Source organism: Nematolebias whitei, chromosome 20 (assembly GCF_014905685.2).
Source record: "Nematolebias whitei isolate Nwh7 chromosome 20, NemWhi1, whole genome shotgun sequence".
Taxonomy (NCBI): Eukaryota; Metazoa; Chordata; class Actinopteri; order Cyprinodontiformes; family Rivulidae; genus Nematolebias; species Nematolebias whitei.
In genome coordinates this window covers 36812216-36836581 of record NC_056517.1, presented here as the reverse complement: position 1 = coordinate 36836581, position 24366 = coordinate 36812216, and the positions used below count along the sequence as shown (strand labels likewise).

The window sequence follows — 24366 nt, the reverse complement described above, 5'->3', positions numbered from 1 at the left end:
GGAACGTCTGCAGATGCAAACGCACACACTTCTAGACGGGTTATTTGAATAGTAAATTATGCATGTGGTGCACATTTTCTTAGTGTGCACAAAATATTCAGCTTTCTTCTTTAATGAAACTGAAATCAACAAATGGCTAGAGTCCCGAGCTATCCAGCTAAACACAACAGATCCACACAAACGAGCATTTTTCTGTCAATAAAGTTAATTTAAACCAGATCATATCAAATTACATGAAGGTTACAAAACTTGCAAAAGATGGCGGTCTGGTGCACAAAAGTGAAACACACAGTGGAGTCTTAGTTTTCCAAACAAAAAGCAAAATAATGAAGGCAATAAATTAAATGATAATAAACATTTTATTCTTACTTAAAAGTCGTGTGTGGAAAGGGCAAACTGCTCTGAAATTATTTAACTTTATTTACTAAATATTTTACCACAGAACTACAGTAATATTACCGTTCCTTCAAAAAGACTATTTTCCCCCCTTCTTCTATTTAGCTACTGTCGTGCTAACTTGAGGCTTTAGCTACAGACACTGTGGTCAAGAAAGCCAGACAAAGACTCGACTTCCTAAAGAAGTTTGGTACGAACACCAGCATCCTCACCAACTTTTATAGGTGCACCATTGAGAGCCTGCTGACAGGCTGCATCACAGGGTGGTACAGGAACTGAACCAGTCAGAGCTGGAAAGCTCTACCACTGGTAGCAGTCTCCACAACATCCAGGACATCTAGCACAACCGATGTCTGCGTAAAGCACGCAGCATCATGAAGGACCACACCCACCCAGCACAAGGACTCTTCTGTCTACTACCCTCAGGCAGACGATACAGGAATTTGCCATTGTGTACAAAAATACTAACGGACAGTTATTATCCACAAGCTGTCAGGTTACAGAACTCTCGATAAATAACACTGAACAACTGGTAATAACTAACTAATAATTCAACCTCAATGTCACTACCTGTGCAATAACCTGTCACACAACCCGTGTGGTATATGTTAATTATGTGCAGTGCATATATATATATATATATATATATATATATATATATATAACATTTTACCTTACCTTCAAATTCTTATTCATTCAAATTCATCCTGCTTGCACCATTTTATTCTACCTTGTTCTTTACTATCAGTCTTTAGGACATTGTAAATATTATTATTACTTTTTCACTTTTTGGTACTTTTTTTTGTGTACCCATATTGCATGCTTTTTGTATTTTCTTGTTGGTTTGTTCTTAGATTTTTTTTAGCGAGTCAAATTGGTTCTTCTCATCCTAAGCGTTTCATTGTACTGTTAACCCTGTGTTAGCCTGCATATGTAAATAAACACAACTTGAACTTAAATTTAGCTCATTTTAGCCTTTGGCTACACCTTTGCTAGTTTTAGCTGTTGTTTTGTTAAATATAGCTTTCAGCCTAACGTTTAAGCCGAGCTTTGCTACATTTACCTTTGAGATACAGTTTTGCTGCTGTTTTGCTAAATCCAGTTTTTAATGAGCATTTATTTATTTTTGTTATTTTCAGCTTCTGTTCTGTTGGTTTAATTTAAACAGTTTTAGCTTCTTAAACAAATTGTATCAATCGTTCAGCGCTCAGCATTAACACTGTTTGTAGAAAAATGCTAATTTTTCTAGTTATAGATAAATCTATAATAAATCCATCCATCCATCCATTTTCTTTACCCGCTTATTCCATTTTGGGTCACGGGGGTCGCTGGTGCCCATGTCCAGCAATCACTGTGCGAGGGGCGGGGTACACCCTGGACGGGTCGCAAGTCGATCACAGGGCCACATAGAGACAAACGAGACAAACAACCATTCACTCTCTCACTCACACCTAGGGACAATTTAGAGTTACCAATCAGCCTAACATGCATGTTTTTGGACTGTGGGAGGAAACCGGAGTACCCGGAGAAAACCCACGCATGCACGGAGAGAACATGCAAACTCCACCCCGAAAGGCCCCTGGACCGGGGTTTGAACCAAGGACCTGCTCGCTGAGAGGCAGCAGCTCTACCAGTTGCGCCACCGTGCTTCTATAATAAATATCAATGGTAATTTTTTTAATATATTTGACACTGTATAAAATGAGGGCAGCATGGTGGCTCAGTTGGTAGAGCTGATGCCTCAGCAAGAAGGTTGCCAGTTCAAATCCTGTCCGGGAGCCATTCTGGATGGAATTACGTTCTCTCCATGCATGTGTAGGTTTTCTCCGGGTACTCCGGTTTCCTCCCACAGACCAAAAACATGCATGTTAGACTGATTGGTAACTCTAAATTATCCCTAGGTGAGAGAGTGAATGGTTTGTCTCGTTTGTCTTGATGTGTCCCTGTGATGGACTGGAGACCTGTCCAGGTGTCCCCCGTCTCTCGCACAGTGATGGCTGGATATGGGCACCATTGAACCATAAGAGCCAAAAAGGAAGAAGCGGGTAAAGATAATGGATGGACATAAAGAACACTTTTATATTCTTATTTTACTATAGATAACCATATCAGGCGTAGAAGGTTTTATGTGAATCAGTTTCTACTATTGCCGTTTTTACATATTTTCAAACAGCTTATTTCAATATTAAGAGGATACAATTTTACAAATGAAAAGGAGTTGTTGCTTGCTGACTAATTTCTTTTTAGAAAGCTTGATCAAGTTCATTTTTAGTGCATTGTACAGCCCAGCACAAACATATATGCTTCATTTCTGGAAACCCTGGCATGTCTATTGTACAAACAGTACCCTCTGCTGTAAATATCCTACCATTCCTCATCTTCTCCTTCTCTCACACACACATGCATACACACCAACAGATCATAATGTAATCCCTTTACAGCCTACTTTCAGTGCTTACTCAGTGCCTCTGAAGTTGCCAGTTTAATACGTTCACCCACTCAGCGAGCTGACCTAAACATTCCTGGAAGTAACCAGTACAGCATATAGTTTACTGTAAGTTCATAACACGCACATTTTAAAGTTAAATACTGTTCTGAAAATAAAACGGCTTTAAGGTGAATATTGTCGAGCTACAGTGATGAATACAGAATAGCTGTTGTAGGGCGAGTTTTGCTCAGGGAGCAAAATAATTCCACTCTTTTGTTAGAAAAGAGTGGAGCGTAGAGTCTTCCCACTCCATTTAACTAGAATACTCTCGCAGAAATGTCAAATTAAAGCGCACACACACAAATAGTTGTCAGTTTTTTCCCAAAATTTTTACATATCTTAGACTTTTTTGTTTTAATTCAGAATCAGAATAAGCTTTATTATCATTGTACCGAAATAGTGAGATTATGTACAGTCGTTCGAAAGATGGACGGAGTGCACGTTGCTGCTTCTCCTAAGAGCGCGGCCTCTTTCTCTTTTAGATAGAAAAAGGGGAAAAGGCCATGAGGATGGATAGTGGTGTTACAAAAAAAGAGCTCTTCACGCCTTGTCCTTATCAGCGAGAGAGTTTCTTTATTTGTCATTTGCAAGACATGCGGTACATGTGGTGGAACAAAATTGTGTACACAGGGTCCCATTTACATCCAACAATAAAATGTTAAAGAAAAACAGTACCGGTAATAAGATCTAAGATATGAACTAAGAAAAACTTTAATTAAAAATACACTAAGCACTAATAGTATAAAAACAATACGTCGAACAGCAGCACAAACATGAGTCTGTGTGAGCAGATGAGACATGAAACAGATCAGCAGCAACATGAAACAGATCAGCAGCAACATGAAACAGATCAGCAACCAGATTGGTTAGAGATTCATGAGTCTGACATGATTTAAGGACACAATTTAAGACATCAAAAAACTCTACCGGCAAGCACATTTATAAAAACATTACATATGCATCTGATGACAAGACGGTAAGATTTGGCCATGAAGCACTTCCAGATTAGGAATGCGTGATATAAACGGTGCACGGTAGAAACAATAGAAATTTAGCCTACGATACAGATCTGTCTTCTACCGGCTAACCGCAGTAATGCTGTGTCTGATGTAAAACCAGAGCAGTCCGATTTAATCGTTACTTTTTTTTAGTTGAAAACTGTGCGCAAGAGGCGTTAAAGTCTTTTCTTCGAGGGCTAAGTAGCGAAGCTACAAGCTAACTACGGCCGGCTTGCCATATTCTGACGCATGCGCGAAACGCTGTGTTCCGTCGAAAGTTTGTTTTTTTCCCCATCGAAAGTTAAATTAAGCGTTGGTCAGCTTTAGAGAAACCTGCTCTCTGATCTGTGAGAAGAACGCTGTGTTGTGTGATTTTACTGCGAGACCCTCTGGTCAAAGCCACAGACTCATTTTGTGACAGCTCCATTAAAGCAGAAGGAGTCGCCCACTAGAGGTTTGGAGGGTGAAGTGTTTCAGTGTAAAATGCTGCTCTGTTGCTGTTCATTTATTAAGTGAGAAGACTGGAAAATGTTAAGAGTTAAAACAACATATTATTTTGTTTAAAACATATGGCTAAAACTACATTTGATATCTTTTGCACTATTTTGCACTACAAGAAAGAAGCCTAATACTTGATTTGTTTATTATTTAAAAACTCTCTGGACCTAGTAGTGACATTTTCTTAATTCAAAATATATGATGGCAAAAGGACACCTTATGCTTTTTAACATTCCTATTGCAAGTTTTGTATCAAAAACATATCGCGATATATATCGTTATCGCCACCCTTCACAATACATATCGTGATATGAATTTTATGCCATATCGCACATTCCTATTCCAGATAACACCATAGTCCTGTTAAGATGTTGGTGTTAGCTGGTACAGCTCTGATAAGCATTCACAGAAGTTCTCGGGGGTTGCAATAGATAGCTATTTTAGTCTACAAATTTTTCAGGAGAAATTTGATGTCGGTCTGCTTCGAGGCCGAACAGGGGAGTCAGATGGTAAATGGTAAATGGAGCTTACTTCTATAGCGCCTTCCAGCCCCCTATGAGGGGCCCCAAGGCGCTTTACAGTACCAGCCATCCACCCATTCACACGCACATTCATACACCGGTGGCGGTAGGCTGCCATGCAAGGCGCCATCCAGTCCCACCGGGAGCAACTCGGGGTTAAGTGTCTTGCCCAGGGACACAACGGCACATGGTGTGGGAAGTCGGGATTCGAACCTCCAACCTTCCGATCAGAGGTCGGCTGCCACTACCACTGCACCACGGCCGCCCACAGATGGCCGCCATCCAGATGAGTCAGCCTCGAGTCCTGCTGGTACTTTCAAGATCCAAAATGGCCAGATGTGTGGGCATCCCACTGGTCCATGCTTATGAGCCTCCTCCAAGGTCATTTTGTCTGCTGGTGAGCCCCAGAAGCCGCAGGTGGCCTGTGATTTTCACAAATCACTTCCATCTTACAGTTTACCTCGTAAATTAGCTGATTTTGAGTGCTCGAAGCACGAACCAAACCTTTACACAGGTTCGGCAGCTTTGCCATGGACGAAACTGCTGTTGCCGTCTTCTTTAATAGCCGATAACATAGGTATTCGCCGGCGCCCAAAAGCAGAAGCCCTACTATCATGATTCCACTATCTTCAGAGTCCTCCTGAGACAATACGGAAAGGCACATCACATCCATGACATATCCTGCCGCGTGCATCTCAGCGGGGCATGAGGGTTCTCCAGGACCTTGTCGCTTTGTTGAAAAAATTTTATTGATTGCATTAAAAGTCCATCTGACCAGATCCATGACAGTAGTTTACGTTTTGGAAGATGCGTAAATAGGAGCTCCGATACACAAGACAGAGAACAAAAAAGCAGGAGGAGGACGGGAGGGGGAAGAAATGCGTGCGTCTTGCACGAGAGCGAGTGAGGAACACTTTTTAAATTTATTAGGGTAGCATGTAAAAGCTGTCAGACACAATAAGCAAAATGATAATTCTACTAAAACACAGTGAAACCCTGCTGAGGATGGAGGATGGATGCAAAGCCCTTTTCTCTTTCTCCCCCCCAAACTCCCAAACTCAGCTCTTCTTTCACGGTTTCATCACTCGCTCCTCAGACCAACTCTTTTCCTCCTTTACCAGTGCACCTGCATGCCATGATTACTCCCTTCTGCTTTGATCCATCCTTGCAGAGTCAGATTGCAGGCTGCAGCATATGCAGAGAGGAGATATGGATGGGTGTGTGTTGGAGTGCGCGTGTGCACCGGGGTGGTCCGCGAAGAGTACGAGATCAGAGGCAGAGGTGAGAAGAAAGTAGGACGACTGAGCCAGGTGGAGGAGAATAAAACGAGTCGGTGAGAGGCAGCGGGAGAAAGAAGTGTGAAGAGAGGAGATGAAGCAGTCCCTCCCCTCCCACACAAATTCCTGTATGCACTATGATCTCTAAACTACTTATTCTCAATGTCGCTTGTCAAAGTCAAATCCTCAGCCTTCATATCCTCCTCCCTGCATTAACTATCACTCAATCCCTAATTCTTCTCGTCTCTTTGCTTTCGCCTGTTTATCTCCCTTCCCTGTTTATCTCATCCCTTCCTCTGTCGCCGTTTCCCCCCACACACGCACACAAACACAAGCTCTTTTTTTCAATTTTATTCTTTTTCTCTCTTAGCTGGGTCCTTGAAGACCTCCCTAAGCCGGGAGGAAGGAAAAGTACTTTTCTGCCTCATCAGCTTGCTAAGCTCGATGTGGAGAAAGAACACCTACAGGCTCTCGGACTACTGATGCTAACAGCTAATGCTAATGCACTCTTGCAAAGCATGAAGGCCAGTGGGCTCGGGCTAAAGGCTAATGATAATCATACTTTACAGCATGACAGCTAAAAGGTGGTGAGCAGTGATGCTAAGAGCTATTTAGCCCCAGTATAACACTGATGGCCTGGTTAATGTGGGTGCTACTGGCTAAATTATAGGTATTGGTGTACACATGCTTCCCAGTTGTACACAAGTAAAACATGTGTTCATATATGTCAGTGTTAGGTTCAAGAGAAGCAGACTTTATCATAAAACTAAAACAATTTATATGTGAACAGACTTGAATCTGAATGCCTGTTATAAACCAAGTCCTGTTTTATTTAGTATTTATACCCCCCCCCCCAAAAAAAAAAAATAGCAAATTTGGAAAATTCCTTTCTTTTGAAGAGATTTGTGTGTTAAATTTAAAACTGGAGCCAGTAAATTAGCAGGGAAGATGAAAAAGCATATTAAAAAGGACACATTTAAAACGACTGTTTGCTCCACTTACTTATGGGGTGCCATTTATAAAGTTACACAATCAACATTTAACAGCAATATTTTGGTTTATTTAGCCTTTCATAAACAAAAAATTTTTTTTTTTTCAGTCATATTTTCACCATATTATTCATACTTTTATAAATGTCATAGTTCCAAACTAAATATTGAATTTACAAGCTAAATGTTTAGTTTACAAACTAAATACTTAACCTGCAAGTTAAATATTTAGTTAGTAAACTAATTATTTAGGTGTAAAAAAATATTTAATTTCCAAACTAAATATTTATTTTTCCGAGCTAAATACTTAATGCAAGTTATGTAAGAGTTAAATATTTAGCACTGAGCTAAATATTTAGTTAGTTAACTAAATATTCAGGTGTACATAAAATATTTAATTCCCAAGCTAAATATTTATTTTCAAAACTAAACATTTAATTTCCAAACTAAATATTTATTGTCCAAGCTAAATATTTAATGAAAGTTACTTGCAAGTTAAATAGTTAGATCTGAGCTAAATATTTAGTTAGCAAATTAATTTTGGAAATTAAATATTTAGCTTGGAAAATAAATATTTAGGTTTGTTCTATTAGCAAATTAAATATTTAGTTTAGGATTTAAATGCTTAGCTTAGAAATTAAATGTTTTGTTTGGAAATTAAATATTTAATTCACACCTAAATATTTAGTTTACTAACTAAATATTTAACATGCAAGCTAAGTATTTAGTTTGTAAACTAAACATTTAGCTTGTAAATTAAATATTTAGTTTGGAGCCATGACATTCATAAATGTATGCATAATATGGTTGAAAATATGACTTTGAACAATTTTTTTTCTTATGAAAAGCTAAATAAACCAAAATATTGCTGTTTATTTTTGACTGTGTAACTTTACAAACGGCACCCCATACTTATTTAATGTAATAATTTATTGTATGCTTTTTTTTTTTGCAAAAGCAACTTTTGCACCTGAAGTTTTAATATTCTGGATCTTTAAGATCCATCAAAATAAAATAACAGTTAAATTCTGACCAAACACAATGTAAACCTAAACAGCATTGAAATCAGATTTGATTTACGTCTTGCTAGGTCTTTATTTCAAACTGGTTGTTACAGAGACCATTTTTAACACCATTATTGGCACTTGAGATGCTTACCGGAGCGATTATTCGGGGACGTCCTGACAGGAGAGACCGAGGGAGTTCGGGATGAAGAGTAGGGCTTCTGTCTGTCTCGCTCTATCGTTGAAGCAGAGCCCACAAAGTGATGCTGGGAGTAACCATCCTACAAAAACAACAGAAAAACAAGATAAACATACTCGCAATTTAACTGTACACATAATTTCAAAGTTATTTAATTGTAACATAAATATCAATTTTTAACAACGAGACCAGGAGAAACTGATTTTCAATGGGCCCTGTTCATAATTCACATAAAAGATCCATTTTGGGTGACTCAAGATGATTATTTTGACATCAACATGTTTCTCAGTCATGTGAGTCACATTTTATGTGGAGTAAATAAATAAGCTTTACCAAACAGACGTGGTACGAGATCAATAAAGGAGCGTACAGTAATTAGTGGCTTTAGAGATCTCTGTATCAGAACAAAGAGCCGCCAGCTGTTTTCTGCACAGCTTTACTCTTAACGTAACATTGTTGTGAAAATAATGCAACATAATGCTGCTTAGGCTGCTGCCTGTGATTGTCTGCTCATTATAGCCCAAAGTGACCAGAGCGGGTCCAAAAATCAGAACAAACAGAAAAGCAAAGAGACATTTTCAACACTTTGTCCTGGTAATCCACTCTGATTAATTAAATCCTGAACAAACAAACATTCCATGTTTGAACGTGTGTTTCTTATTTACCAAAGCTCAATATGAAAATGTAAAATTCTGCTGAGCAGTTATCTTAAAGTTCTGGAAGAAAATAAAATTCAAGCTACACTGAACACTGGTTCAAACATCACTTTGATTAGCATGCAGTAGGAGGTGGCACTTCAACAATGACTTCAACTCTGATTCAGCATCAACCAATCACACAGTTCTATTTATAGCGCTGTGGGCTGGAGATACCCAACGTTGTCACAGCGCCACAAAGGCACAACCGTGTTTCAAGCTAAATCTGCTGGCTCGTAGACAAACAAGAAATGCAAATATGCAATAAAATTGCAGTAAAACTAAAAGCTTTTTTCATTAAAAAAAAATAGATGAGAATCAAGAGAAATTGCATTTCCTGTGAAAATGCAGTGCGAATGCTTATTGCAGAAGAACTTACTGAGAAACAGCTGAAATGAGCTAAAAACATGCTGAAAAGTAGCTGAAATAGAAGAACAAGCCCAAATTAGCAGAAGAAAGCAGAAAGAACGCACATTTGATGAAACTAGTTTAAATATTCAGAAATTAGCAGGAAAATAGCTAAAAAAAAAGTAAAAAAATAGTAAAATTTAGCTATAAAATAGCCAAAAAAATGGCTGAAAAGTAGATGAAAGGCAGAAAGCAACTTAAACTGCTAGAAGGAAGTGGAAAGAGCTGAAATGAGCTAAAAAATGTGGAATTTGCTGAAAAAGCTAAAATCAGCATAAACAGCTGAATAGTAGCTGAAATAGAGGAATTATCTGAAACTAGTATAATTAAGCTGAAAGGAGAATAACGCACTGAAATTAGCAGAAAGTTAGTCTGAAAGTAGCAGAAATTACCACTAAAAACTTGAATTCATCTGAAAGCAGCTGAAATTAGCTAAAAATGCTAAAAACTTAGTTTAACGATACAGCAATCTTAAATTAGCAGAAGGGGAGAGAGCACAGTTGTGCCCATTTAGGCCAAAAGAAGTAGAAATGAGCACAAAAAAGTGGAAATTGTCTGGAAAAAAAAGCAAAAATAAAAAAACAACAGCTAAATAGTAGCTGAAATAGAGGAATTATCTGAAACTAGTATAATTAAGCTGAAAGGAGAATAACGCACTGAAATTAGCAGAAAGAAGTTAATTAGTCTGACAGTAGCAGAAATTATCATGACAAACTTTAATTTATCTGAAACAAGCTGAATAGCTAAAAATGCAACCCCCCCCCAAAAAAAAAACAACAACAAAAAAAAAACAGTTTAAATGTAGAACAACCCTTAATTAGCAGAAGGAAGTGGGGAGAGCACACTTTTGCCTGCTAAAAGAAGCACAAATGAGCACAAAAAAGAAGAAATTTTCTGAAAAAAGGCAGAAAAAAATAGCTGAATAGTAGCTGAAATAGCAGAAAGAAGTTTAAATTATAAAAAGGAAGTGGAGAGATCATATTTTACTGAATTGGGCAGAAAAACATTTAAATGAGTGCAAAAAATGTGGAATTAGCTGAAAAAGTTCAAATTTGCATGAAAACAGCTAAATAGTAGCTGAAATAGCAGAAATAGTTGAAACTTGCAGAGATGATCTGAAAGGAGCACAACAAGCTGAAATTAGAAGAAAACAAATAGAAATACAAAAATGTTGTAGTTAGCAGAATAAAGCAGAAAGGAGCACAACAGCTAAAAATAGCTGAAAGTAGCTGGATTTGTTTTTAAATTTGCACAACAAAGCTGAAAGAAGCTGAACACGAACAAAATGTGAAAGGAGCAGTAAAAGGTTGTAAACAGATCTAAAGATTTCAAGGATGGAAAATGAGCTCAGTTCATTTTCTATGAGAAAAGGCTAAATATGTCAAAAAGCTAAAGTTGCACCAAAACCAAAAGTCATAGCAGGATTGTCCTGAATGAGCCAAACGTTTTGATTCATGATTTATTGAAACAGCACAAAAATTGTGGAACAAGAAAGATGCTGAAAAACGTACAGAAGAAAAATAGATCACAATAGTGAGATGCTTCATAAGCACTCGCATTAATATGGAGATGACACCGATTGTGTTTTAGCCTTAAGATAATTGGTTAGCTCCAAGAATAAATAAATAACGACAGTGGGAATGTGTACATGAGAGGGGCGAGTCACTTTAGAAGGCTGGAGAGGAGGACGTGCATGGGGGAGACAGAGGAGGTGAAGCAGACAGAGCAGGAGGTGGGATGGGAAGAGGCAAAAGATGACAACAATTAATGAGAGCAATGAAGGGGGGAGGGGGTGACAGGAAAGTATTAATAAAATAAGAAGTATTACATCATTCTGGTGTTAATAAATAGTTCATTTCCCTTCTTCCGTTCATTCGGCTGTCCTCCACTCACCCCAGTCCATATTCTGACTCCTGGAGCCCAACGAATGTCATCAAAGACGAGGCAACCTCCTGACGACTGTCTGAACGGCTGTGCAGCTGCAAACTGTCAGTCTGCACAGCCGAACATGCCGAACGATAAAAGCATTCTGCTGAGTGATACACAAACCGTCTACAGACCGAGTGGGCCAGAGCGAAATGAGAACAGCCGAACCTTCAAATGAGAAAGGACTAACGTCTTATTCAGCTGAAAACAGCATATTCACATTTCGTACCGACACAAATAAATTGAGCTCGTTTTTCTTCCCCTGTGCTCCAGAACTGTTGAGCTGTTTAGTAAAAGTCATTTCAGACTCGATGTAGACAAATATTACTCCTCCTGACAACACCAACTTAAAAACAAACACATTTCTTGGTGGAAAAATTATTAAAATTCACCTCGTGTGCTCAAACAACATGCCCACCCTCCATTTACGTGATTTTTTAAAAATTTAACCTTAAATAACATTCAATTATCTTTAGCTTTGCTAATTGAAACTGCAAACCAGTTTACAAATACACACAAACACAAAAAGTTAAATAAATAAATCAAGAACCACTTTTGTGATTACATTTTCTTGTAAATATGTTATAACAGATATCTAATCTGATAAGTAGCTAGCTATACGCATTCTAGATGCTAACTTTGTTTTTTTTTTGTGGGGGGGGGGGGGGGGTGTTAGACCAGCTTTGACCCAACAGTTCTTAAATGTACGGTGGCCCTCAGGTGTAAATGAACAAGATTTGAAAACACGGAATTACAATATGCCAAAGCGGAAGTAGCCGAAGCAGAAGTGGCCGGAATCACATTTGAAAAAACTCAATTAAATTAAGCCAAACCATAAGTGTTTTTTTTTCTTCTTCTTTATTAACGGCGGCCGTGGTGCAGTGGTAGTGGCAGCCGACCTCTGATCGGAAGGTTGGAGGTTCGAATCCCGACTTCCCACACCATGTGCCGTTGTGTCCCTGGGCAAGACACTTAACCCCGAGTTGCTCCCGGTGGGACTGGATGGCGCCTTGCATGGCAGCCTACCGCCACCGGTGTATGAATGTGCGTGTGAATGGGTGGATGGCTGGTACTGTAAAGCGCCTTGGGGCCCCTCATAGGGGGCTGGAAGGCGCTATAGAAGTAAGCTCCATTTACCATTTACCATTTAACAACATAGAACAACATAATGCACAGTAACACGATACAAAATCAAAAATAAAATAAAAAGCCATCAAATCCAGATGAAAGCGTTAATTGGTGCCAGTTTAAAACACTTCAATGTACAGATGAATTCATTAGCTACAATAGCCGAGTACCGTACTTTCCGCCGTATAAGTCGCATCAGTCCAAATATGTCTAATAAAGTGGAAAAAAACATAAATATGTCACTTCGCCATATAAGTCGCATCTATTATTCGTCACCGCTGACCACCTGGAAACGTGGTCCGATGTGCCAAAAATCGATTGGCTGCCAAATGGCGGCCGCGGGAAGGCTTAAACAAGAATTTAACAATATTAACACCTAAAAACAATTATTTGTTTGCTCAAAATTATGGTAAAGGTGTCTCAGTCTAACTTTTCCTTAACAAATGCACTTTAATGGTCAAATCAGCTGCATTTCGCCTGGGCGCTGCGGCAAAATGCAGCTGATTTGACGTTTGCTCCAGGACTTCCGGAGCGAGACGAAGGTGGATATGTATGGCAAGCCAAGTGTCTCATTATTAAACGTCTCGTCCAGTGAACTGTCCGAGACCCAACTGCACAGTTTATCTACATAAATCACAGCGTTTGTCTCTTTTTATCTACAAACTAATGTCTTATTTTACATTTATTTAACCAGGAAGTAGACAGAGATCGACCTGGTCAAGGAGGCACGCAATGACATCAACGTCAACCTACAACCAGGGGTGGAAGTAACGAAATACAAATACTCACATTACTGTAATTAGCGGTAAGTAGCTTTTTTGGATACTTGTACTTTTATGGGTATTGCTTTCAAGTGTGTAATTTTACTCATACTTAATTACAATTTAGAATAGCCACTTTTACCTATTAATGAGAGCCTTGGCTTGCCATATTAGTCGATGGCCCTCTAGTGGCTGTAAATGGTAGTGTTCAATATTTTCCATGTCAGAATGAATGAAAACGGACAGATGTTGGTCAAAAATTGAGTAATAAATATGGCAAATAAAACACAAGTACGTCGCTTCACCATATAAGTCGCAGGGCGTGGAAATTTATGCAAAAAACTATGACTTGTACGGCGAAAATTACGCTAAATGGATCAATCTGGTTCTCACCTTTTCTACACATCTCATCAGATTGTTCCTCCTCCACCCACCTGCTCCTTCTTCCAGCTCGTACTGTAAGCTCGAGAGGACAGAAGGAGTGTGGGTTTCCAGGCAACCGGCCGGCCTGTTGCTCCCACCGTCACCGGATGGACGGCTGAAGGTCGCGGGACTGCGAGGTAAAAAGCGATTAGTGCCTCAACAAATGAAGTGGGTGTCTGTGTGTGCGCTGGAGGGGAGGGGCGGCACTCAAGCTAGAAAGCAATTATGGAACAAATTGTAAAAAGGTTACTCGCGGTGAGCGGAGGATCCCCGCTGGGTCTCGCCGACCACCGAACGCCAGGGCTGTTCGATTCATGTCTCCCCCCCCTCATTTCACGCCAGCTTCTCAGATTTACAGCTGTGTTTGACTCACACCTGTTCCACCTGTTCTCATGGGATTTATGTTCCTTTGACCTTTACATCCTCCATTGTTGTTGCTTGTGCTTTTACTGATCTACAGATTGACCTGGACACCACCGGTGCGTTTCTTTCCCCTTTTCTTTTACACGCAACGCTTCCACTCTGTCCTACTAAAACAATGTTCTCACCTCTGTCCTGACAGAGGCTATCTCAACAAACCTCAATCTGCTCCCCCCACTCTCCGTTTTCTTATAAACATTTAAGAGCAACCAGGCGAAACCCCGAGGCAGCCGCTGAAACGTGGCTTTAGTGTGATGGAGGTTTGTAAATGTTAGAGCCTTTTCCAGTTTACAATTGAGATGTGGAAAATGAATGATTATAACCATCTCAAATAAAATCAACACATTATTTCTGTCTCGCAACAGGAGCACCACATTATATGTCTGTTCACAATTTATTTTACAGCAATCTATAGCAATGGCCCAGACAAGCAAACACCTTGTTTAACGTTTGACCTTGATTTGTGACTTTGAACCTGGAGCTGAAAAGTGTACCCAACACTCCATCTAGTGATGATTTATACGTGCATGAAGATTCGTTAAATTACCGTAACAGAAAGTTTAGGAACATACAAACAGACGGCGACTCTACCAGAATGTATTCGTCTTTCAGGCGGGCTTGTACAAATAAATCTTCTAAAAGTTGTTTATACTTGAGCTACACTCATTATGCACCTGGTGGATTCAGTAAAATGTTGGTTTTAATGTGGAACTAAAGATCCAACATAAAGAAAAGGCTGATAAATATTTATTTCCCACCGCTGAAAGGTCCATGTCTTTGTGTGTTAGCACAAAATCTAATAAACCACTGCACAGGTTTAAAGAAAATTGACGAAGGTATTCTACAACTATTTAATGTCCAAACTCATCCTGGCAGTGGTGGGATGTAACAAACTACAAGTACTTCGTTACTTTACTTAAGTAGAGTTAAACATGGGTACTTTTGACTTTTACTCCACTACATTTTACATTAAGGATCTGTACTTTCTACTACACTACATTTCTATAAAGCGTTGTGTTACATTCACGTTGCATTTTTTTTATTTGTCTTTGGAGTAAGCTGTTGGGGGAAGAACCAGTTTTGTGTTGTGTTTCCTTGACTGATGAAGCCTTCTGGATCGAAGGTGAAACGTTTCAGCAAAAAAAGAAATTGTCCGGATACCTGGATTATTGAGCATGGACTTTGATGTCTCCAAATGGTTCGACACTTGGGTCCAATTTGAAAATTGTGTCAGGAAGTTAAAATATTGTTCACTATTGACCCATTACGTTTGACTAGACAGTATTTTAACTAGAGTTGATGAGAAACTGGAGATGAAATGATCAGAGCCTGTTCCTTTGTCAGGTCTAATGCTCCTTTTTTTCAGACAGACAACTTTTACTTCAATGTGTTTACTGCAGTTAACCGACACGTTGGTTTTGCTTTGTGTTAAATAAAAACGTTCAAAGGTAAAATCATTCCTCTTTCTTATTTTGCTTAATGACATTTAACTCTGCAGGTCATTCCTGAAAATCTGACACACAGAATCACAAGTCCAAGTGTGAACTGTGTCACAGGGTAAACACAATAAAAACATGTATTATCTGCAGCATTGTTCACTAAAATGACACAACACTATTAATGTATTGCAGAAAATATACATATGGTAGACACACTCAATGATATTGTAGACCATTGCATTAGGTAATACATTCAGCAAGTACTTTTACTTTTAATACTTTAAGTATTTTTTAAAGCAAGTACTTACTTACATTTGCTTAATTAAAATGCTAATATGGTACTTCTACTTTTACTAGAGTACATTTTTGTCTGTTTATTTGTACTTTTATTTAAGTACAGTGTTTGAGTACTTTCTCCACCATTGCATTCTGGCAATATGGCTGCCATAGCAAACTGACCTCAAAAACAAAAATAGCTATAATAGCCAATTTTATAGATATTTGGCTAAAATTTGGTGTAAAAGTAGCTGAGAGTGATCTCCAACACAAAATCTGAGCTACAACTGATTCCAATAGATTTGTTAACCGGCATCATTTCTGTCTCTCTGTTAGCAAAATGTCCAATATACAACTGGATGGATATTAAAACGTTGTATAGTAGTCCTTCGCTAGTTTGTGATTCGACTTTCGAGGACTCGCTCTTTCGCGTTTTTTCAACGATTGTTAACTTTAATATTACTCAAGTGATTGGGCCGTTATGGGATAAAAAGGTAATGAAAAAATACTTCAGATAGGCGTAGCCATTTTGTAGTTTTCTTTTAATAAGCCTATACTGTAACGCCAGTCAAAAGAACTACACTACCCATAAGCCAACAGTGCTTCCGGCCGCTGCTTTCTGCCTAAATGGAGGGAAAGTTTTGCAACGCAAATCTATGATATTTATTAAGCTCACAGAACTGGCAGGAAAATTGTAAATAATCCTGAAGCTTCCTGAAGTTCAATTCTCAATGCGCACATCAACCTGGACGGGGCGGTGGGCTTCGTCGCTGCAGGGTAGGTCTGCAGAACCGGAACCGAGCCCACCCGGAACCGTGCTGCTGTTCTGCAGAGCTGGTGAGAAAAATTTTGCAGTACTGCACAGTACATATATGTATGTTTTTAAAGTTACCTAGATTTAAAAGTTTACAGTATTGTAAAGAGTGTGGGAAGGGATTATAAAGCCTTAAAATATTAATGCTAAAATAAATATAGCGTTCTTACTTTGTGGTTGGAACGTAACCCCCACGATAACTGAGGGACTACTGTGTAAGTGGGTACACATCATTCAAATTTTGTGAGATATTACAATATTGGGCCTAAGGTTATTTTTTAAAGTTTGACTAAAAACATCACAAGATGATGGCCACATGTCCAGACTATCATAGATTTGCATAAACCAAATAAGTATATTTGTGACGAAACTTATAACACATTTTTTTAATAACAAATATGTTTCATTTTACAGGAAGATCCAGGGAGAAATAATCCTGACAAAGACGTAGCTGTGCAATCGATGACCTCACCCACGGACATCAAACTCAAACTCCTCACTCGCGTCACATCCCACGAACACGCCCACATAATGAATTACGAATTCCTGGAACATATTGTAAATCTGTCACACATATGACAAACACAGCATCTCTCTGACCCTGAACTCCATCTGTCATACGTGTGATTCTGATTTGAGCGTGTGTTTGCGATACGAGTGTGTAACGTGTGTGCGTTCCTCTGTTTGTGTGTGTGGGAGACGATGTCTGATTAAGTGCCCAAGAAGGATCATTTTTCAAGAAATGAGGCACAACAGAGGCAAACAGGGACATGACAAAGTGTAATCGTGTGAATATGAGATGCAGACTGTGTGTGTGTCTGAAATGGATGTGAGAATAAAAGGGAGGATGCCTGTGTTTGTTCTTCGGGAGTCAGAATTTAATCCTTCTGATTCTAATGAGGGAAGTTTTTTGCGACTATGTAGAACTTTTGAACATTATTTCAGTCGTGTGTTCACATGAACATGTGAATTTAGGAGCTCTAAATGGTTAAAAATGGACGTCATAGTGGGAAACTCTTTACATGCAAACCTTGCGTTTTCACGTGGACATCAAAACTCCAGCATTTTAAAAACTTTGTCTTATAGTCACACTTTTAGCCTAACTTCTGACACCCAGTCATGACAGACGAGTCATCGCTAACAGCGACCGATTCCATGTTTGTATTTGCGCTGCTGATTCTAGTTTCTCAACTACAACACCTTCACATGCCGTATACATGTAATGAACAGACATGGCTGATCAACAGTGACACTGCTTTAAATGGAGTAGAGCGGTTGCTTTAGCTAATATTCAAAGGTCCACTTTAAGAAAATATTTATACTTGGCTGGATAACGAGCCTGAAAAGCATCAATCATGTTAATATGAGCTCCTATATTAACAATTAATTAATTATATTAATTACATTAATCCTATACAAATGTGCAGTGCTGGTTAGCCAGACGTCCCTCTCATGTTTACAGCTGGTACACAATGCTGCTGCACGATTTTTGACTGGTGCAGGTATACAGGAGCACATAACTCCAGTTTTGATGTCTCTTCACTGGCTTCTTGTCCAGTATCAAATCCATTTTAAAGCTCTAGTGTTTGTTTTTAAGTCTTTGAACGGTCTTATTCCTTCTTATTTGTCTGAACTGCTTCACCTTTACATGCCATCACGTGCTCTTAGATCCTCTGACCAGATTATTTTAGCAGTCCAGAATACCTTTTATAAATCCAGAGGAGACGGAGCCTTTTCAGCTCTGGCTCCTACATTGTGGAATGAGCTGCCGCTGAAGGTCAGGCAGGCCCCGTCACTTTCTGTTTTTAAAACTAGATTAAAAACACTCTTTTTTTTCTTTTGGCTTTTAAGAGTGAGCTGGCATCTGTGTCTCAATGTTGTATTCTTTCAATTGTGATTTCTATTTTTTTCATAGTTGTCTTCTTGGTTTTAACGTTTTTATTTTTATTTTTGTACCGCACTTCGGTCGGCTGCTATGTTGTATTTTATGTGCTTTAGAAATAAAATGGCATGGTATGGTATACCGGTATATTTGGATTGACGTGACTCCTGGTCAACACTTGGGAGTTTAATGTGACATGAAGTAGTATCAGGATTGGTGTTTTTTGTTTTATCATTGAGAAGTGTTTGTTATTTGGGATTCTTGTGTGGTGTCATCTCTTGGTCAACTCCTCTGTGTACTCTGTACTATTCTCACTCATCCTCAGCCAGTTCCTCTGTGCTCTTTCCAATCAGTCGGCCATGTCCACTTCACCTGCTCCTCATTCCCCGTTAATCTCAGCCGCAGTCAATCTCCCACTTATCTTCAGTCCTTATAAGACTGAAGACTGCCACCATCATCCCAGTCCCAAAAAGCTCTACAGTGACTGGTCTGAATGACTATCGGCCAGTGGCCCTCACCCCGATAGTCGCTAAATGCTTCGAAAAACTGGTCATGACTCACATCAAAACAACCATCAACATCAACGAGGACCCTCATCAGTATGCATACCGTGAGAACCGATCAACAGAGGATGCAATCTCCTCTGTGGTCCACACTGCACTCAACCACCTGGAGCAGAAAAACTCTTACGTCCGTATGCTCTTTGTGGACTTCACATCCGCCTTCAACACCATGATCCCCCAAACCCTGATGGACAAACTATCCACACTAGGACTAAGCCCCTCCATTTGTAACTGGGTACTAGACTTTTTAACAAACAGACCACAGTTAGTGAGGATCCACAACCTCTCCTCCTCCACCATAACCCTCAGCACTGGCTCCCCTCAGGGATGTGTGTTGAGCCCCCTCCTGTTTACTCTGCTCACATATGATTGTGCAGCTACCCATCCAGGCTGTCACATTGTAAAGTTTGCAGATGATACAGCGGTGGTGGGATGCATCACAAACAATGATGAGTCCAGCTACAGGCAGGAGGTGGAACACCTGGAGAGCTGGTGCAGAGAGAATAACCTTCACATCAATGTGAAGAAGACAAAGGAGATGATTGTGGACTTCAGAAGGAACAAAAACACCTACACCCCCCTGAACATAAGAGGATCTGCGGTGGAAGTGGTCTCCAGCTACAAGTACTTGGGTGTACACATGAATGACAACCTCAGCTGGAGCAACAACACCACCAGCCTGATCAAGAAAGCTCATCAGAGACTCTACTTCCTCAGACGGCTGAGGCGAGCTGGTCTGGGAAGCTCAGTCCTCACCTCCTTCTACAGGTGTGCAGTGGAGAGCATCCTGTGCTCGAGCATCAATGTGTGGCATGGAGGCTGCACAGCTGCAGAAAGAAAAGCTTTGCAGAGAGTGGTGAAGGCTGCACAGAAATCTGTTGGAGTCAGTCTCCCCACCATCACAGACATCTACACCTCCAGATGCAGGAAGAGGGCCACCTGCATCATGAAGGACCCCACCCACCCAGCACACACACTTTTTGCCCCACTCCCCTCAGGAAGGAGGTTAAGGAGCATTAAGTGTAGAACCACTAGACTGAGGAACAGCTTCTACCCTGAGGCTGTTAGACTCATGAATCTCTAACTAGAATAATCACTGTGAAAAACCATATCATGTTGCTGCTGATCTGTTTCAATGTTGATGTGTTCATGCGTGCACATCTGCTCACAGACTCCTGTTCACAGACTCATGTTCATGTTTGTGGTGATGTTCAATGTTTTATGTTATGAGTGCTTAGTGTATATTTAGTTGATGTTTTTCTTAGTTCATATCTTAGATGTTATTACTGTTTTTCTTATACATTTTATTGTTGGATGTAACTGGGACCCTGTGTACATAATTTCGCTCCACCACATGTACCACATGAGGTGCGAATGACAATAAAGAAACTCTGACTCTGACTCTGATAAACAGGTTGTTTCCATCTCCACCTCAGCAGTGCCCTGTTGGTATCATACATTTGGTATTATGATGGTTTGCACTGTTGCCTCGTGTCATGGTGGCCCAGGGTTCATTTCTGGATTTGAACATGGAGTCTTTCATTGTGGAGTTCGTATGTTCTCCTTGAGTTGAGAGGGTGTTCTCCAGGTACTTGGGTTTTCTCCCACAGTCCAAAAATATGTATGTTAGGCTGTCTTCACACCAAGGCCTCCCTTGCAAAATCAATCTCAATGGGATTAGCCTGACGAAATAAAACATTATACGGTAGTCCCTCGTTTATCGTGGGATTTGTACCCTGAAGCCCCGCGATAAGTGAAAAACCACGAAGTAGGAATAGCAGTACAAGTAGTAGTCATTTATTTTAGTATATATATATATATATATATATATATATATATATATATATAGAAAGGTGTTTAAAATCCTTCCCACCCACACTATTATAAACAATGTTTCTAAACTGTAAACACTCTGAAAGAGCACAGAAAGTTATGGTTTCTTTCTCTCTCAGCCACAGCCTGCAAGCGCTCTTGGCCACGCCCGCTTTTCTGCTCTGCACGGGAACAGCTGATCAGCTGCAGGAAGAAGCTCACCCTGAAGTATGGTTTGCACAGAGGTGCTACATATTTTTAAATAAATTATTATAAATAAAAATTCCATGCCGATCGTGTGGCTCATCCATCACTCAGCCAATTGTGTGTCATAACCAATTTTATTTTGAAAAACCGTGATAGAGCAAGTCCGCAAAAAACGAACAGCGAAGTAGCGACGGACTACTGTAATATTGCAGTAAGATTCTTCCTCTAATGCGTGTCCTTCAGACTTTTCTAATTTGTTTTAGAAGCTGCCATGTCAGTAATTTTTCATTTTTAGAATAAATAGTTTTTGGGTTTTTCAGCTTCTCATTTTGAGTTTGCATTCTGAGTTCCTGCCTCCTATGGCACGTAGAAGTTCCACTTTGTTGTCATTCCACAAAAACATGCTTTTAGTGCTTGTATTAACTGTTGTTTTATTTCTGTTGCATTTAGCATTTGAACCATTGACTATAATATCCTGAATGGTTTCTACCTGGTGTGAGCTTTAAGCCTTGTTTCCTGTTTTGGGTGTATTTTTGTGGCAGCATTACTGATCTGGTACAGACTTGGCATAGTTATTACGACATTTATGGTAACTTTAGAAACAACAAATAAAGTTGTTTTAGAAAAAAGAAACATTCTTGTGTGGATAAGGCCTAAAAGTAGGTCTTATTTACAAAGTGACCGCGCTTCTTTGCTTTTAGTAGAAATCCCCCATTGAACAGCACTGCCCATTTGTTGCTAAGTTAAAGGATGACCCGTGGCTGCGATCCTTGTAGCTGTAGATGAAACGCTACATGAGCGGCCACACAAACACGACGGAGGACACATTCTGTCCAAATTAACTCTGGGAAAAGTAGAGCGTTACTGCACTCCAGAGACCATTATACATGATTTATCCTAAAGTCAGAGCTGGTGTTGCTACAAACAAATTCAGGCTTTGGTTTATTAATGACTCCTGCATCACAGATCTTTCAAGTCATCTCAGATGCTATTTTCATACAGTCAGTGTTTATTCATGGGTTTGCAACTTCTCCTTTTAGTTCAAAAACCGTTCTGCAGCCCTGCCTCTCAACGTGATGCGATTCTCTTTTCTTTCAGCTTCTCTCTGAGCCGAGTCTGTTCTCTCGGCACTGCCGGAGGAAGTGATTAACGCCTCTTTCTGCAGTTTGACGAAAAACAAAACCTTATTTTCAAAGGCGCACGCACAGAAACAAACATTTGCGTCTACACATCTTGACAGTATTTTTCATTACTTCACTTCAAAGCACTGTTCTTTGCCAGAACATCACAAACTATTTTATTATTTACTAATATATTTCTTCTTATCAAAAAACCACAAACACACAATCTAAAGCAAGCATTTCTTTGAGCTACAAATACACCACGAATTAACCTCACATTTTCTCCATAGTCCTTATCTCTTCTTTTACCTCTGCACCATTTTGTCCTTTTGCTCACAAGTCCTTACCAGCGACACGTCCCACTCCACTCTCGTTTAAACTATATGCTAATCCACATTTGGATTGGAAGCTAACAGGATTTTTCTTGCAGCTTATACCCATGACATAATATGTCATGCAGGGATGCCAACAGCAAAGTCACTTATTTTGAGCGTTGCACTCTTGTGATAAATTCAAAGTCTGAATCCTCTAACACAACAGTTTCTACAGTCAGGAAATTAAACTGCTTTTAACTAACTGCACAAAGTAGTTGGTAAACAGTCAAATCTGGTGTCTATCATTCTTAAAAAGCCAGTTTAAAAAAAAAAATCACATTTTGTATAAACTTGTGTAGAAAATGTTGCTAAGTAATAAATAGAACATTTTGGAAAGTTCAAGTTAAAGGTATAAGACTGGTTGGTCTATAATTATTATTTATAGACGCTTTGGATGCTAAGGATTACTGTGCTACACTTTACTTAGACCTGTCCAAAGCCTTTGATACTGTAGATCATAACATCTTATTCCATAAGCTCTCAGATATTAACTTCTCAGATCACACTGTTGACTGGTCTCAAACTATCTCTCAGGTCAAAGTTAATGTGTTCGACATAACGGTACTTCATCTAGTTACGTAACCGTCACTAATGGTGTGCCACAAGGCTCAGTTTTAGGTCCCACTCTTTATACAATTTATATAAATAACATAGTTCTAAACAGTCCTGCTGCATCCTTGCATCTCTATGCCGACAACACTGCTGTTTATGGCCAAGCTAACACAGTTGCCAATGTTGTCCAGCTTCTACAGTCTGCACGTGACATAACTCAGACTTATTCCATCTCAAGCTGGTGTTAAATGCTGACGAAACCAAAGGGATGTTGTTTTCCAACCGAAAGTCAGTGTGGTACTCTTCCTCCTATCATATCCACGCATGGTGTTCCTATTGAGTTTGTAGATTTTTATAAATACTTGGGAATTTTGGTTGATGCACATCTCTCTTTTAAACCACATATTAAAAACTTGATAAATAAACTGAAATTAAAACTGGGTTTATTTTTCAGAAATAGATCTTGCTTAACTCTGAACGCCAGAAAACACCTTGTAACCACTACCTCTATGGTGACATTATTTATATGAATGCACCTGCCAGCTCCTTGCAGATGCTGTATGCTGTCTATTATGGCGCACTAAGATTCACAACTGGTTGTAACTACTGTACCATCACTGCACCCTGTACTCTTTGGTCAGCTGGTCATCATTATCTACACGAAGGCTCTCACACTGGTACATCTTCATCTATAAATCACTACTTGGTCTGCTACCTTCTTACCTCCTCCCACTTGTCACGTCGTCAGTGCAGTTACAACGTGCGCTCTCAAGCCTTCATTACCTGCAGCGTTCCCTCAGTGCAAACTTAATCAAATGGCACCATTTTAATTGCATTCAAATACAAACAACAAAAACGAAGAGCTTTAAGTGCTGCTGGAGTAAAAACATGAATTTATATACAATATATAACACTGAAGAAATCTTGTTGGAGAAAGGTGCTGTTTCTAACAAAGTGTCCTTCAGGTGTGATCTTTGGAGTGCTAAGTCATCCAGTCAACTGTGATGCCTTCCAGTGGCAATAATCAGAGCCGTGTGAAGCAGCTGAGGCTCAGATGGGCCACATAGGGGAACTGTTCTGTGTGATGATGAGGAATGAGAGGGTGACAAATGAGAAGAGAGTGGCAGAGCCTTCAGGATGAAGCAAGGTCACAGTAACGCTGTCGAGGAGCGTACCCCAAAAATGACTATACAGT

General features: G+C 39.6%; 1 protein-coding gene across 1 annotated transcript in view; it reads right to left on the bottom strand.

Moving 5' to 3' along the window:
- The window catches only part of ctnnd2a (catenin (cadherin-associated protein), delta 2a), a 359158-nt gene that overhangs the window by 3967 nt on the left and 330825 nt on the right, over positions 1-24366 (bottom strand). Inside the window, exon 22 of the mRNA XM_037694504.1 lies at positions 8326-8452. Within this exon, the coding sequence (XP_037550432.1) occupies positions 8326-8452 (127 nt within the window). The remainder of the gene's footprint in view (positions 1-8325; positions 8453-24366) is intronic.